Source organism: Dipodomys ordii, unplaced genomic scaffold (genome assembly GCF_000151885.1).
Source record: "Dipodomys ordii isolate 6190 unplaced genomic scaffold, Dord_2.0 Scaffold282, whole genome shotgun sequence".
Lineage (NCBI taxonomy): Eukaryota > Metazoa > Chordata > Mammalia > Rodentia > Heteromyidae > Dipodomys > Dipodomys ordii.
The window spans coordinates 395,806-410,785 of NW_012267498.1; the positions used below are offsets into that span (position 1 = coordinate 395,806).

The following is a 14,980-nucleotide window of genomic DNA, read 5'->3' on the forward strand; positions in this document are numbered from 1 at the left end:
GTAGGCCCCAAGATAGGAGTCAGCAGTGTGCTGGAGATCCTGGAGGCGAGGAGCCTGCCAGACACAGGCCACACTTGAGATACAGAGGTGTCCAAGTTGAGAACTGGTGCGTGATACAGGGTATCTCCACTTCTCCCAGATAACGTGCTTTCCACTCATCGCCTCGCGCCCCGAGGCCTAGAGGAGATAGGCCCACAGAGCAAGCAGATGCAATGAATAATGCTGATTTCTCTTATTTCTGAAAGATTTCCCCGTGGACAATGGCAGCTACAATTCAGGCCATGGAGAGGAAGATTGAATCACAGGCTGCTCGATTGCTTTCCCTAGAAGGTCGAACTGGGATGGCAGAGAAGAAGCTGGCCGACTGTGAGAAGACTGCTGTGGAATTCGGGAACCAGCTGGAGGGCAAGTGGGCTGTGCTGGGGACCCTGCTGCAGGAGTACGGGCTGCTGCAGCGGCGCCTAGAGAACGTGGAGAACCTGCTGCGGAACAGGAACTTCTGGATCCTGAGGCTGCCCCCGGGCAGCAAAGGAGAGGCCCCCAAGGTAACATCTGGATGCCCTGGAGTGGGGAGCCCAAGGACCCGTGCCTGTGAGCGTGTGGGTGAGCGAGGTGACCCTTGTGGTTCCAGGTGCCCCTGACCTTTAATGATGTGGCCGTGTATTTTTCTGAATAGGAATGGGGCAAGCTGGAGGACTGGCAGAAAGAGCTCTACAAGCACGTGATGCGGGGCAACTATGAGACGCTGGTGTCCCTGGGTAAGGCCTGATGTGTATGCCTCCATTAAGTGGGATTTTACAAGACTCTAGACTTCTCTCCATGCTGCTTGTTTTCTTCTCAGTGAAATATAAATCCCCAGATAACGCTGAGTAAAGAGAATCCCTCCTCCTAATGGTGGTACAGAATGGCAGGTCACATACTCCCTTCTGTCTGCTGGAGTGGCAGAATGAAGGAGGTAGGCCCCTTTCCTTACAGGCCCAGAGATGGACATCTCTTCTTGCTGAGACCCTTGGGTGAAGTTACCACCCTACACTGGAAAAGGACTTCTTTCCAGTCATAACAAACCACAGGGTTTGTGGAGAACATTGCCTCTTGCAGAACACATTGCTTCCGTGTCCCAAAGCCTGTCTTGCCCCAGCCCCCGAGGGAACTGCCCAGGAAGGGCCTGGATTCTGTTTCTTCTTGGCCTTATTTCCTCTCATAATGGCCTCTGTGTGACCCCAGAGCAAAGGGCAATCAGATATGTTTGGTGGGGATGGGAATGGTTGCAGATGGGATGTTATATTCTAGTTTGCAGATAGATGTGTATCCCAACTTTATCCAGAAGCTGTGTAGCCAGCATCACTTGATACTTTGGACTAGATAATTGTTGCTTAGGAGCTGTTGTATATAGCCAGATGTTCAACAGCAACCCTAGTCTCTGCCCACCAATGCCTTCTCACCCCCTGAACTCTACACAAGATCATCTCTTTTTTTTTTTTTTTGCCAGTCCTGGGCTTGAACTCTGGGCCTGGTGCTGCCCCTGAGCTCTTCAGCTCAAGGCGATCACTCTACCACTTGAGCCACAGTGCTACTTCTGGTTTTTTTCTGCTTATGTGGTACTGAGAAATTGAACCCAGGGCCTCATGCATGCAAGGCAAGTACTCCACTGAGCCACCTTTCCAGCCCCCAAAATTGCCTACTCTTGAGAACCATTGCTCTATCCCAGTTAAGGTAGTTCATTTCTAGCTGGGCACCAGTGGCTCACACCTGTAATCCTAGCTGAGGAGGCTGAAATCCAAGGATTGAAGCTTGAAGCCAGCCTAGGCAAGATAGCCCATGAGACTCTATATCTCTCATTAACCAGCAAAAAGTGGAAGTGGAGCTTTGGCTCAAGTAGTAGAATGCTAGCCTTGAGCAAAAAATCCTAGGGACAGCATCCAAGTCCTGGACTCAAGCCCTAGGCGTTTCATTTCTAGATTGTTCTTAGTTTTCCAGCTACCTGTCCCTGTCTCTGACATGAACACAGCACAGATTAACTTCATGTCTTTCCTTAGACTATGCCATCTCCAAGCCTGAGGTCCTCTCCCAGATTGAACAAGGCAAGGAGCCCTGCAGCTGGCGTCGTGCTGGTCCCAAGGTTCCAGAAGTTCCTGTGGACCCAAGTCCAGGTGAAGGGTTGGGAGATGGCCAGGGAATACCAGGTATTGGAATGGAGGTAGCAGCAGAGGGCCGGGAGCAATGTTTCTTATTTCCAAGTTTCCTGGAGAAAGTTAGCCTTGACCTTGATGTTTGACATCTAAGTCTTTCGGAGTTGAGTTATAACTTCTAACCTACTCACCCCATTCTCTCCCAGCTAGTACTTTTCATCCAGGCAGCCATACCAGATTTGAACCAGGGACGCAGAATTAGGAGATGAGAGAAGAGGACATTGACAGGGAAGATAGTAGCATGTTGGAGACAGATTCATTCAGAGTTTTGCAAAGAATCCTCACGGTTGTCCTTACGTGCAGTTGTAGTTGCTGAATATAAACCCATTGGGAAGCTGTATATGATTGGAGCCCTGCACTCGAGGTGAATGTGGACACGGGCTAGCCGCATGTCAGGTTTCCTTGGAGCTAGTTAGCAGCTTTGCAAGTTAAGGAAGGAATATATGAGAAAAGCCAGATTCCTAAAGAAATCTGCTGAATAATTTAGCCAGAAAGATCCTGTCTCTGTTTAGCCTCTGCTTCCTCTCTTGACTGTCTCATTGCCTGCCCACCTACCTTGGTTTCTCTTTCTCTGACACTTGCTCAAAAGTCCTCCTGTGGTTAATTCATATGTGTTCAAATGCATTCTCCATGTTTTTTGCTTCAGCTCAATTAGATATGCATTTTATCAAGGGCAGAAGCAGGTATAGGGCTGACCATACTGCCAGCTTGTTACTGACAGTCTTAGCAGTATAGTTCAACAGGTGAACTTTGAGAGTCCTCTAGATGTTGAGGACAGTGTGACGACTGCAGGGTAGAAAGGTGACTGTAGACACTAGTGTTTGCCTGGAGGAGGCCCAGGAGAGGCAGCCTCCACTTCTGAACCTGGGTGGGAGGGCAGGGTAACTGTTTGCATTGTGTTTGTTGCATATCTGGAACCTTCCCTGGCTCCTATGCCATCATCAGTGAGGGTAAATGGGGGCCCAAAGATAAGCACTTACTGATCAGACCCTTTCCAATACTGGCTGTCCACTTGACCTTGTTGGCAAGAATCCCTTGCAGCCTTGCTCGCTGTCCTCAGTCCCAAGCCTCCAGGATCCCCACTTGGCCCTCAGCTCTATATGTCTTGCTCCATACCCCTGTCAGCCCTCATCTCCTCTTTTCTCACCCCCTGTAACTCTTGCACAGATCTTTACGGGATCCACAGTGCCCAGCAAGACCTCTATGCCTAATATGGCTGGTGCTCCCTCAAGTACTGTTTGCTTGCTATGATGATACTCTAGACAGTACCTCTGCCAGCCTCCCTCCCTCCTCTCTAGAAACCCCGCCCTGGGAGCTCAGGATTGCTTGGACCTCTGAGTACCTCTCACCCTTCTTGTTTTGCTTTTTGTTTTTTGGGTTTTTTTTCTTGTCGGTCGTGGGGCTTGAACTCTGGGCCTGGGCACTCTCCCTGCGCTCTTCAGCTCAAGGCTAGCATTCTACCACTTGAGCCACAGCGCCACTTCCGGTTTTTTTCTGTTTATGTGGTGTTAAGGAATCAAACCCAGGGCCTCATGCATGTGAGGCAAGCGCTCTACCACTGAGCCACCTTCCCAGCCCTTCTCACCGCTTCTTGCTCCTCCTCCTGCCCTTGTTCATTGCTGAGGCAGTGTCCACGTGGGTGATTTTTGGCCCTTGTATGGATGAAGTCACTGTAACCCTTCCCATCTCCTATTCCTAGCATGACACTGACCTATCACCCATCCTTCCAGTTTTCTCTTCACTCATCCTCATTTCAGTCCCTCTTCTGTGGTTATTCCACATTAGCTGCCCATCTGCCTGAACCTGCTCTGGCTTCTTTGTGTTCACCCTGGTATCTACTCATTTGTCTACTCTGTGGTCCAAGGCCTAAGGCCTTACGCCTTGCCCCATCCACCTCCTTAAGGGCAACAAACAGTTCCATGTTGGCCCTGTGAGACTTTGGCATCTCTCGGTGACTGCCTCATTTCTCTGCCCTTTACAGATGACCTCAGTAGAGAGCAAGTGCGGGTCATCTCCCACCGGTCTTTGTTCACTCTCCTAAAAACTTCTTCCACCAGCCTACCTCCTCTTGTTCATGAGGTTACTGAAAGCATGTTTGGGAAATTGGCCACCAGGGCTTACTCCCTTTTTTTTTCTAAAATTAAATACTATAGACAAGATAATTTGTAAAGAAATTTCTTTCTTTTCTGGAGGCTGGGCAGTCAAGGAGACACATCTAGTGAGAACTTTCTTATTAGCAGGACTCCACAGTCCTGAGGCACTGGAGGACATCTCCTGAGAGACAAGGTCCTGCCTCAGGTCTCCTGAATTCCACTGGTGTCATCGTGGGCACCAACCCTCATGATCTCACCTATTCCTGATTATTCGGAAAGACCCCATCCCTAGTACCATTACCAAGCATTGTTTCTAACACTAGAAAACTGGACACACCCAAGCCATGGTGCTACTTCCCAGAGTCCTGTCTTGGAGTATACAGACACTTCCTTTTCTGGGCGGTCTCTTCTCCCCCTCTCTCCTTCCCTCTTTAGCTGTTTGCTGTGGCCTTTCAACAGTTTGTACAGTGGCGTGCGCTTCATCTCCCATCATCTCTCTGTCATTGTGGCCTCCACACAGATTTCCTCAGACTTCAAGCTGGGTCCGTTGAGGTTGAATTGGATTGGGTTATCTCAGCTCTGCTCATGCTCAGTCCTCGCCCTCTGCTCTGGACACCATAGAGTGAGTGCTTTACAGCTCACATCCTGACTTGACTTCTCTGTCATTTTCTCTTTGCTCCAGTACCCTTGCACTTCACCTCCTACCCAGGATTCTGGGTGTGATTTGTTCCAGATCACATAGTATCACCTATTATAGCTATTTCACATTTATAGGCCCATTGTATGTCTGGTCCCCTTTCCCATTAGAATGTAAATTCCAACAGGATAAAATTTCCTGTTTTGTTCATGTTATTATTCTAGGCACCTAGAATATTACCCACATAAAGCAAGAATTGAATACAGTTGTTTTTTTAATGTGCTGAATTTCCTCATTTAAATGTGTGTGTGGCCAGGTGTGGGTGGCTCACGCCTGTAATCCTAGCTACTCAGGAGGCTTATCTCCAATAGACACCAGAAAACCAGAAGTGGCGCTGGGGCTCAAGTGGTAGAGTGCTTGCCTTAAGCTGAAGAGCTGAGGGACAGCGCCCAGGCCTAGAGTTCAAGCCCCACAACCAACAACAAAAAAAAGTGTGTGTGGTGTGCCTGTAAAATACAGTCTGATACTCCTTACATCCCATAGGTCTCCCAGAAACATTCTTCACTAGGACAATGGCTTGTCCTGAAGATGACTCAGTCTTCCTTCCATCTACATTTTATATCTGCTATGGACATGGGTGGCGATAAACAATCAAAATTTGGTTATTGTTTTCAAATTAATATTTCACTCAATATTCTGTATTTCAGATTTATTCATGTTGATATGTAGATCAAGCTTCATTTTAGCCCAGCACTGGTGGCTCACACCTGTAATCCTAGCTATTCAGGAGGCTGAGATCTGAGGATCAAGGTGCTAATCCATGAGACTCTTCTCCTCCAATTAAACAGCAAAAAGCTGGAAGTAGAGGCTTGGCTCCACTGAAAAAGCCAGGCTAGAGTGAGCACACAGCCTTGAGTTCAAGCCCCAGTACTGGTACACACAAAAAGTGGAATTCCACCTCAAAGGGTTTGATGGACCTTGGGTAAGAACTAGACTGCCTGAAAGTTCTCAGGGATTTGGGTCTTATCCAGAAAGGTGTGGTTACTAGGCAGTATGAAATCCAGGCTCTCCCCTTTTGGCACTCCCCAAGTCGTTTTACAGTTTTGCTACTTCTTTGAGGCCACCAGAGGCCACTGCTTAGAAGTTGATGGGGTGAGCAAAGGAGTCAGGTGCCTGTGCGTTAGATCTTTGCAGGTCCTCCTTGATAGGAGGAGTTGGTTCCAGAAAGATGTAGAGTTGTTATCTTAACCATTGGTCTCAGGATGTCGCCAACTGAGAATTTAGACTGGAGGCTCCAATCCTGGGGCATTTTCTACTTTCTACTCTTGACTACGCAGCTGACTGACTTCCAGAGGTACCTGCTTTCTAACATCTTTGTCCACTCTTCAGAATTTATCTTTTTAACATTTGGATGCAGGTGAAATGGCATATTGGTTTAGTTTGTATTCATAAAGTTGAACCCCCTTTTTTAAAGTTTGTGATTTCTCCTCTTGTAAATTGTCCTTTTCTGCTTTCCTGCTGAGTTGTTTTCACTTTATTGTTAATTCTAATCTGTGTACAGGTTCTAGATACTAATCCTTTGTTATTTGTTTTACAAATATCAAGTCTGGCAGGTCTTTTAACTGTGTAGTCAGGCTGGGAAGGTGGCTCAGTGGTAGAAAGCTTGCCTTGCATGCCTGAGGCCCTGGGTTCAATTCCTCAGCACCACATAAGCAAAAAGAAAAAAGCCGGAAGTGGTGCTGTGGCTCAAGTGGTAGAGCACTAGCCTTGAGCTGAAGAGCTGAGGGACAGCGCCCAGGCCCAGAGTTCAGGCCCCACAACCGGACCCCCCCCCCAAAAAAAAAAAAAAACTGTGTAGTCTTTTTATAGTGATTTTTTATTGTTGATACAATCAAACATATCAGCCTTCTTCCTTATGATTGGTATATTTTCTGCCATAGATATCTTGCCTACCCCACTCAAAGTCAAAAAGACAATCTCCTAGATACTTTTTTCAGTCATGGGGCTTGAACTCAGGGCCTGGGCTCTGTCCCTAAGCTTTTCTGCTCAAGGATAGTGCTCTTCCACTTTGAACCACAGCTCCATTTCCAGGTTTCTGGTGGTTAATTGGAGGTAAGAGTTTCATGGACTTTCTTGCCCAGGCTGGGTTTGAACTGCAATAGAGCTCAGTCTCCTGAGTAGGATTACAGGTGTGAGCTACCAGCACCTAGCTCACCTAGGTTTTTTTTGTTTGTTTTTCATTTGTTTGTTTTTTTCTGTCGGTGGTGGGGCTTGAATTCTGGACCTGGGCGCTGTCCCTCAGCTCTTCAACTCCAGGTGAGCATGCTACCACTTGAGCCATAGCACCACTTCCAGTTTTCTGGTGATTATTTGCAGATCAGAGTGTCATGTACATTCGTTCCTGCCTGCGATGACTCTGAACTGCAATCCTCTCAGATCTCAGCCTCCTGAGTAGCTAGGATTACAGGCGTGAGCCACCGGTACCCAGCTTAAAAGATTTTTATAAAAATACCTAGGAGATGTTGGGGCACTGGTGGCTCACACCTGTAATCCTAGCTACTCAGGAGGCTGAGATTTGAGGATAGTGGTTCAAAGCCAGCCCAGGCAGGAAAGTCCATGAGACTTATCTCCAAATAACCACCAGAAAACTGGAAATGGAGCTGTGATTCCAAGTGGTAGAGCACTATCCTTGAGTAAAAAGATGCTCAGGGACAGAGCCCAGGCCCTGAGTTCCAGCCCTAGGACTGATACACACAAAATCCTTTTAAACTTTTGCTTTTCTTTTCCTTTTTTTTTTTTTTGGTCGGTTGTGGGTCTTGAAATCTGGGCCTGGGTGCTGTCCCTGAGCTCTTCCGCTCAAGGTTAACGCTCCCACTTGAGCCACAGGACTGCTTCTGGCTTTTTCTATTTATGTGGTGCTAAGGAATTCAACCCAGGGACTCATGCATGCAAGGCAAGCACTACCACTTTGCCACCTTCCCAGCTCACTTTTACTTTTCAAATTTAAGTCTTTATTAGAAATAACATGCATATTGCAAGGGAGAATTTAAACTTTTTCCTACAAAGACATCTAGTTTTCCAGGAAGTATTTTCTCCTTTCTCCACTGATTTAGAATGCATCAAGTTTCCACACATGCATGCACGAAGCTGTTTTGGGGCTCCTGTTTCTTCCTGTTGGTTTCTGTCTGCCAACCTTATCATGGTCTGTACATCTAGTAGACTACGCCTGCCTTGCCCAATCTTCAAAATTTCTCTGGCTATGATTGGATCTTTGCTTTCCCATATGAATCTTTATGTTAACTTCTCAAGAAAATCCTGTAGGAAGCTTGACTGGAAATGCTTTTACTGTTAAATTTAATTACTAGAAAATTGCAGTCAGTATAACTTTTGTATACGAGAAAGGAGACTCATTTCATTAAGGCTTTATAATTTTTCCTAGTAGTTGTTATTTATCTCATAAGTGGGACTCAGAATTAATTACATGGTTTAGATCATTGTTAAAGGGGCATAGGTATGCTGTTTAGTAAAAGAAAAATACTGCTCTCATTAGGTCTAATGAGTTGTTTATTTAGATGTTCTTTGTTTGTTTGTTTGTTTTTGGTCAGTCATGGGCTTGAACTCTGGGCCTGGGCTCTGTCCCTGCGCTATTCAGCTCAAGGCGAGGGCTCTACTGCTTGAGCCACAGCGCCACTTCCGGTTTTCTAGTGGTTTATTGGAGATAAGAGTCTCACAGACTTTCCTGCCAGGGTTGGCTTTGAATCGTGATCCTCAGATCTCAACCTCCTCAGTAGCTAGGATTACAGGCGTGAGCCACTGGCACTCGGCTTGGTTTGTTTTTATTTGACAGTTATATCTTCCACAAATAACACCGAGTTTTCTCTGTTATTTGTTTGGTTGTTTTGTTTTGTTGTTTGGGGTTTTTTTTTTGTTTTTTGGTGGGGTTTTTTTGGTGTTATTTTTTTTTGTCAGTCGTGGGGCTTGAAATCTGGGCTTGGGCACCGTCCCTGAGCTCGTCAGCTCAAGGAGAACACTCTACCACTTGAGCCACAGTGCCACTTCTGGTTTTCTAGTGGTTTATTGGAGATGAGAATCTCACAGACTTTCCTGCCTGGGCTGGCTTTGAACCAAAATCCTCAGATCTCAGCCTCCTGAGTAGCTAGGATTACAGACATGAGCCACCGGCGCCCAGCAGGAGGGTTTTTTTTTAACGTTTGTTGTTTTGTTTTGTTTGGCACTTTCCAAGGATGAAACTCAGGGCCTCATGCATCTTTTGTAATTTTTGTAAGTTCAGTTTTTGGGTTTAGCAATTTGGGAAGGACATCAATAAATAGTCACAATAACAGTTCTGAAGACAACACAGCACTAGTGTCCACACTGAGTATGATTTATCAGCTCTTTTTGTGTGTATATGATCCTCCTCTCCGACAGGCAAGGGTTCTATCACTAAATAGACCCTAAACCCTTCTATTTTTTTTCCTTTTTCTTTTTCTTTTGAGACAGGTCTCCCTAAGTTGCATAGTTGGCCTTCTACTCAAGATTCTCCTGTCTCCACATCTCAAGTACTGGGATTACAAACATTCACCGCCACACCTCACTGATTTTAATTATTTATTTGCAGTGCTAGGGGTGAACCCAGGGCCTTGTACATACTAAGCAAACTCTACCACTGAGCCATATCTCCAGCTTTTTACAGGGTTTTGCAGGGGCTAATCAGTTATAAGAGGGAGAAAGTTCATTGTTTCTATTTAACCCCCCCCTCTGACAGTCTCTGAGAAATAGTATCCCCAACAGGTCTCCTTGTTCCACTTCTTTATAGGCTTTTGAAGATACTCTTAAAGATACTTCTCATTGTGTTTATGGCTCAGTGTGTATTTTGATATGTCATATACTGGGGTTCCTATTTATTTATTTTTGTCCCCATACTGGGGCTTGAACTTAGGGTCTCGGTACTGTCTCTTAGCTTTTTTACTCAAGGCTGGTGCTCTTCCAACTTGAGCCATAGCTCCACTTCTAGCTTTTTTGCTGATTAATGAAGAATCTCACAGACTTTTCTACATAGACTGGCATCAAACCTCAATACTCAGATCTCAGTCACCTGAGTAGCTAGGATTATAGGAAGAGAAACCAAGCACTCAGCCATTTTTCAAAGTGTCTAAATTACAGGTAATAGTCAACAAAATACAGAATGATTTTTATCTAGCACCTAGAGTGAGAGTCAACATCTGAATTCCCACAACCAATATAAGGATTGGATCACAGCCAAAACTTTCCTGAGTCCATGTCATAGCCCTCTCTTCTCCAGATAAGTAGAACATTCAGAAACCAAATCATGTTCCTTACCTTTTTAAAAACATTTTTATTCTGTGTATAATTCCAAATGCCATTATTTACTTTTGCCTATTTTTGGACTTTCTATAATGATGTCACACCTCTTTTGTGACTCTTGGCACTATACATATACATATATATATATATATATATATATATATATACTATACATATACATACACATATACAGATATGTGTATGTATATATGTATGTATGTGTACATACTATACATATACATACCACTGGTGGGTTTTTGTCTTATTTCTTGTGTATGTTTTGTTCATTTGCTTGCAAGCAAGGATAGTGCTCTTCTGGAAAAAAAATTATGTGTGGGTCATAGGAAAGTTGGGTGCTTGGCTTGTGTCTCTGAAATAAGTGTTCCAGTGTTGTTTTTCTCCGTGGGGCTGAGGACCAAGCCCGAAGCCATGTGCACGCTGTGCAAGCACCTAGCCCTGGCATGCCACCCAGTCTATGGGATGCTTTGCATTGCAGTATGCTCAGATTTTGAGTCTTCAACAATTGAGAAATGTTTCTCTACCACAAGGTCATCTCCTACTAACAGTTTTCAGATTTCTTCTTTCATATTCAAGTCATTAATATCAGGAATAGATTTTTTTTGTCAGTCATGGGGCTTGAACTCTGGGCCTGGGCACTGTCCCTGGCGCTCTTCAGCTCAGGGCAAGCACTCTACCACTTAAGCCACAGCACCACTTCCAGTTTTCTGGTGGTTAATTGAGATAAGTCTCACAGACTTCCCTGCCTGGGCTGGCTTTGAACTACTATCCTCAAATCTCAGCCTCCTGAGTAGCTAGGATTACAAGTGTGAACCACCGGTGCCCAGCAGAAATAGAATTTGTAGTGAGTATTCTTCTTCACAGCCTTCATTTTATTCTTTTCCTTTGCTATTTCAGCAGCTTTCCAATTGTCTCATCCAGTACCATGAATGCTCCCGTGGGGCTTTTGGGTTGGAGCTGCATTCAATCTACCATGTGCTTTAGGACAACATCACCACCCTGTATCATGTTATCTACCATGGTCCTCGGCCCTCAGTCCCTCAGTCCTTCCACTTAGTCTGTCTCTTATGTTTCAGTGAGCTTTATAGTTTTCTCCCCAAAAGGTTCTGTACTATCCTATGTTCTGTGTGTGTTTGGGTATATGTGTATACACATGTACGCATGCATGTGCATGTGCACACACATGCATTCACTCCATATGCCTATGCTGAAGCTTGAACTCTGGGCCTCATGTTCTTGCTTAGCTTTTTTCACTCACAGCTGGCACTCTACCACTTGCGCTATGGCCCCAGTCCAGCTTTTTTGCTGATTAATTGGAGAGTCTCAAGGACCTCACATCTGACTGACTAGCTGTTTAAACAGGAGTGACCACAGAATTTTATTGACAGCTATTTCTCTTGTGTTGTGTTGTGTTTTGTTTTGTTGGTATCTATTAAAATGTCAAACTTTTTCTCCCTTTAATTTGCTAATATGTTAGTCTCTAAAGTTGAGCCGGCCTTAGGATCCTGGAATAGACCTAACCCACTTGTGATCGATCGTTTGTGTACATTGCCAGATTTATTGAGCTGATTATTATGATGATTATGCAGACATGAATCTGTTCATGAGTAGGACAAGACTTACAATTTTCCTTTCTCAGACTGTTTTCCTCTGATTTGAGTATTAAAGACATAAGTTATAAAGTATTCCCTGTCTTTTTATTCACTCCAAGAGTTTATGTAATGTTGGAATGTTGTGGAAAACACCGAGAAGCCTCCTAGCTTTTTATTGACTGCTGCTTTCATTTATTTTAGTTTTAAGACTATGTGGCTTTTCTTTGGTCAGTTTTGTCAAGTTGTAGTTTTTCTAGGAATTTGTTCATTCCCTCAGAAATTTTAGATTATTTAGAATAACATTTATAGTGTCTTGGGGCTTGAACTGAGGGCCTGGGCGCTGTCCCTGAGACATTTTGCTCAAGGCAAGCACGCTACCACTTAAGCCACAGCTCTACTTCTGTCTTTTTGGTTATTAACTGGAGATAACACTTTCTAACCCAGGCTGGCTTCAAACCTCTATCTTCCTATCTCAGTCCTGTGGCATAGGTAGTATAACAGGCGTGAGCCATGAGTACCTAGCTATAATGTCCTCTTCATCTTTTTTCTTTTTTTTGGTTGGTCGTGGGGGTTGAACTCTGGACTTGGGCTCTATTCCTCGGCTCTTCAGCTCAAGGCGAGTGCTCTACGATTTGAGCCACAGCGCTGCTTCCGGTTTTCTAGTTTATTAGAGATAAGAGTCTCACAGACTTTCCTGCCCTGCCTGGGCTGGCTTTGAACCGTGACCCTCAGATCTCAGCCTCCTCAGTAGCTAGGATTACAGGCGTAGTGGATCTAAACTGACTCCTTTTTCATTTCTCCTAGTATCTTGGTAGAGATGAGGTGGTTTTATACAGTCTTCGGTGACAATATTGCCTGTAATTTTACTGCCATGTGTCTAGTTATGAATTTATTTTTCTTTCTCCTGCGTCAGTCACTGATGTTGCCCCCAAGTTCTGGAGATCAGCAGTGTTCTCATTTGAATATCACCTTTGCCCCTTTTTCCTTGATCTTTTATTCAGGGATGTTATTCCAATATCCAGAATTTGTTGGATTCTGCTTTGCAATTTGTGATTTCTACTGAGTTTTTTTTTTTTGGGGGGGGGTCTGGTCATGGGGCCTGAACTCTGGGCCTGGGCGCTGTCCCTCAGCTCTTCAGCTCAAGGCTAGCACTCTAGCTCTTGAGCAACAGTGCCACTTGCAGCTTTTTTTTTCTTTTTGCTTATGTGGTACTGAGGAATCGAACCCAGGGCCTCAGGCATGCAAGGCAAGCGCTCTACTACTGAGCCACCTTCCAAGCCCCTTGATTTCTACTGATTTTGTAGGATGTGGCTGGTTATCTCACTGACACGGTGACTTGTCATTCTGTTTTTGAAAAGTGTGTTTTGGAGTTCTTTTTGCAGTACTGGGAACCCAGGGTCTTGTGCATGTTAATCAGTGACTCTGCTACTGAGCTACAATCCCAGCCAAAAGCTGTACTTGGAGTGCAATCCTCTGAGAATGTGTGTGCCTCTGCTGGCCACCTGGTGCCAGTGCCAATTTGGGGCCATTCATCCTGCATTCATTCTTGCCTGGAGCCTTTAAAACCAACATTGGGGCTGTGGGGCCTGGCACCAGGTACCCTTGCCTACTGGATGGTAAGTATTGGCTACCTTCAAGGTTCTTGTCCTCTTAGCCTAGAGCCAAGGCTCAGACAGGCAGTCTGCAGTGGACAGGTTTTAGTTTAGTTGGCTGTGAGTGTAGGACATTGGAAACACTGCCCTGCAGGTTTATTAGCGGGGAGTTTCTCCAGCACACTGCTCCTGTCTCCTCCCACCTGCCTGACCTCAGTTCCCACATGCTTCTCCCCAGGTGCACCTCTGTTCATATCCAGGCAGCAGGAGATCAAACTTGGGGCTTTCTTATAGCTCTGACCTATGCATTTTCCTTACTTTATTTGTAGATTATCCATACTTTAATTTTTTTTAAGTCAGTCATGATGCTTGAACTCAGGGCCTAGGCTCTGTTCTTGAGCCTTTTCACTCAAGGCACTCTACCACTTGGAGCCAGAGCTCCATTGCCATTTTCTGGTGGTTAATTGGAGATAAAAGTCTCATGGGCGTTTTTTGCCCCTGGCTGGCTTCAATCTGCAATCCTTAGATCTCAGCCTCCTGAATAGCTAGGATTATAGGCATGAGCCACCAGCACTCAACTTAATTTTTTTTTGAATTTTTATACTTTACCCAGCAATTTTAGGTGTCCCTACTAGGAGCTTCTCTGTTCTACATACCTAGCCAGCCAGCCAGCCAGCCAGCCAAATGCTAGAAATAGAAGAATTGAATGCTGCTTTTGTATCTTTTGGGATTTTACATTGTCTTTCCCATTAATCTGTTAATCTTGTGACTTACATTATATTACTACATTTTCTGGGTTTGTCTTACCCTCGAGTTTTCAAGGTAAACTGCTTGTTGATAATCCATTTTTTCCTTTAAATTTTTTAATTTTTCATGCCAGTTACAGAGCTAGAACTCAGGGTCTCTCTTGGCTTTCTTTCTTGCTAACAGCTGGTACTCTACCACTGAAACCATACCTCCAGTCTAGCGTTTTGCTGGTTGATTGGAGCTGGAGTCTCATGGACTTTTCTGCACAGACTGGCTGTGACCCACAGTCCTCCAGGTCTCAGCTTCCCAAGCAGCTAACATGACAAGCATGAGCCACTGGTGCCCGGCCTCTTTTTCTTTTATGAAAATATATTGCTGGAGCTGGGCACCAGTGGCTCACACCTTGTAATACTAGCTACTCAAGAAGCTGAGATCTGAGGATTGTAGTTCGAAGCCAGTCCAGGTAGAAAAGTCACCATTGAGACTCTTTTAACCACTCAAAACCCAAAGTGGCATTGTGGCTCAAGTAATAGAGCCCTAGCCTTAAGCACGGAGAGGCTCGGGGACAGCACCCAGGTCCTGAGTTCAAGTCCCACAACTGACCAAAAAAAAGAAAGAAAATAATGCAAAGTTTGATTTATGAGTCTTTACATCCTTTTTTTTTGGAGGGGGGGGTCCAGTTGTGGGGCCTAAACTCTGGGCCTGGGCACTGTCCCTCAGCTCTTCAGCTCAAGGCTAGCACTCTACCACTTGAGCCACAGCGCCACTTCTGGCTTTTTTCTTTTTG

General features: G+C 45.1%; 1 protein-coding gene across 1 annotated transcript in view; it reads left to right on the forward strand.

The window, feature by feature from the left end:
• The first annotated feature begins 260 nt into the window (after positions 1 to 260).
• Znf746 (zinc finger protein 746) overlaps positions 261 to 14,980 on the forward strand; it is a 21,854-nt gene continuing 7,134 nt past the window's right edge. The window contains exons 1-3 of the mRNA XM_013036385.1: positions 261 to 545; positions 677 to 758; positions 2,037 to 2,150. Coding sequence (XP_012891839.1) covers positions 261 to 545; positions 677 to 758; positions 2,037 to 2,150 — 481 coding nt within the window. The remainder of the gene's footprint in view (positions 546 to 676; positions 759 to 2,036; positions 2,151 to 14,980) is intronic.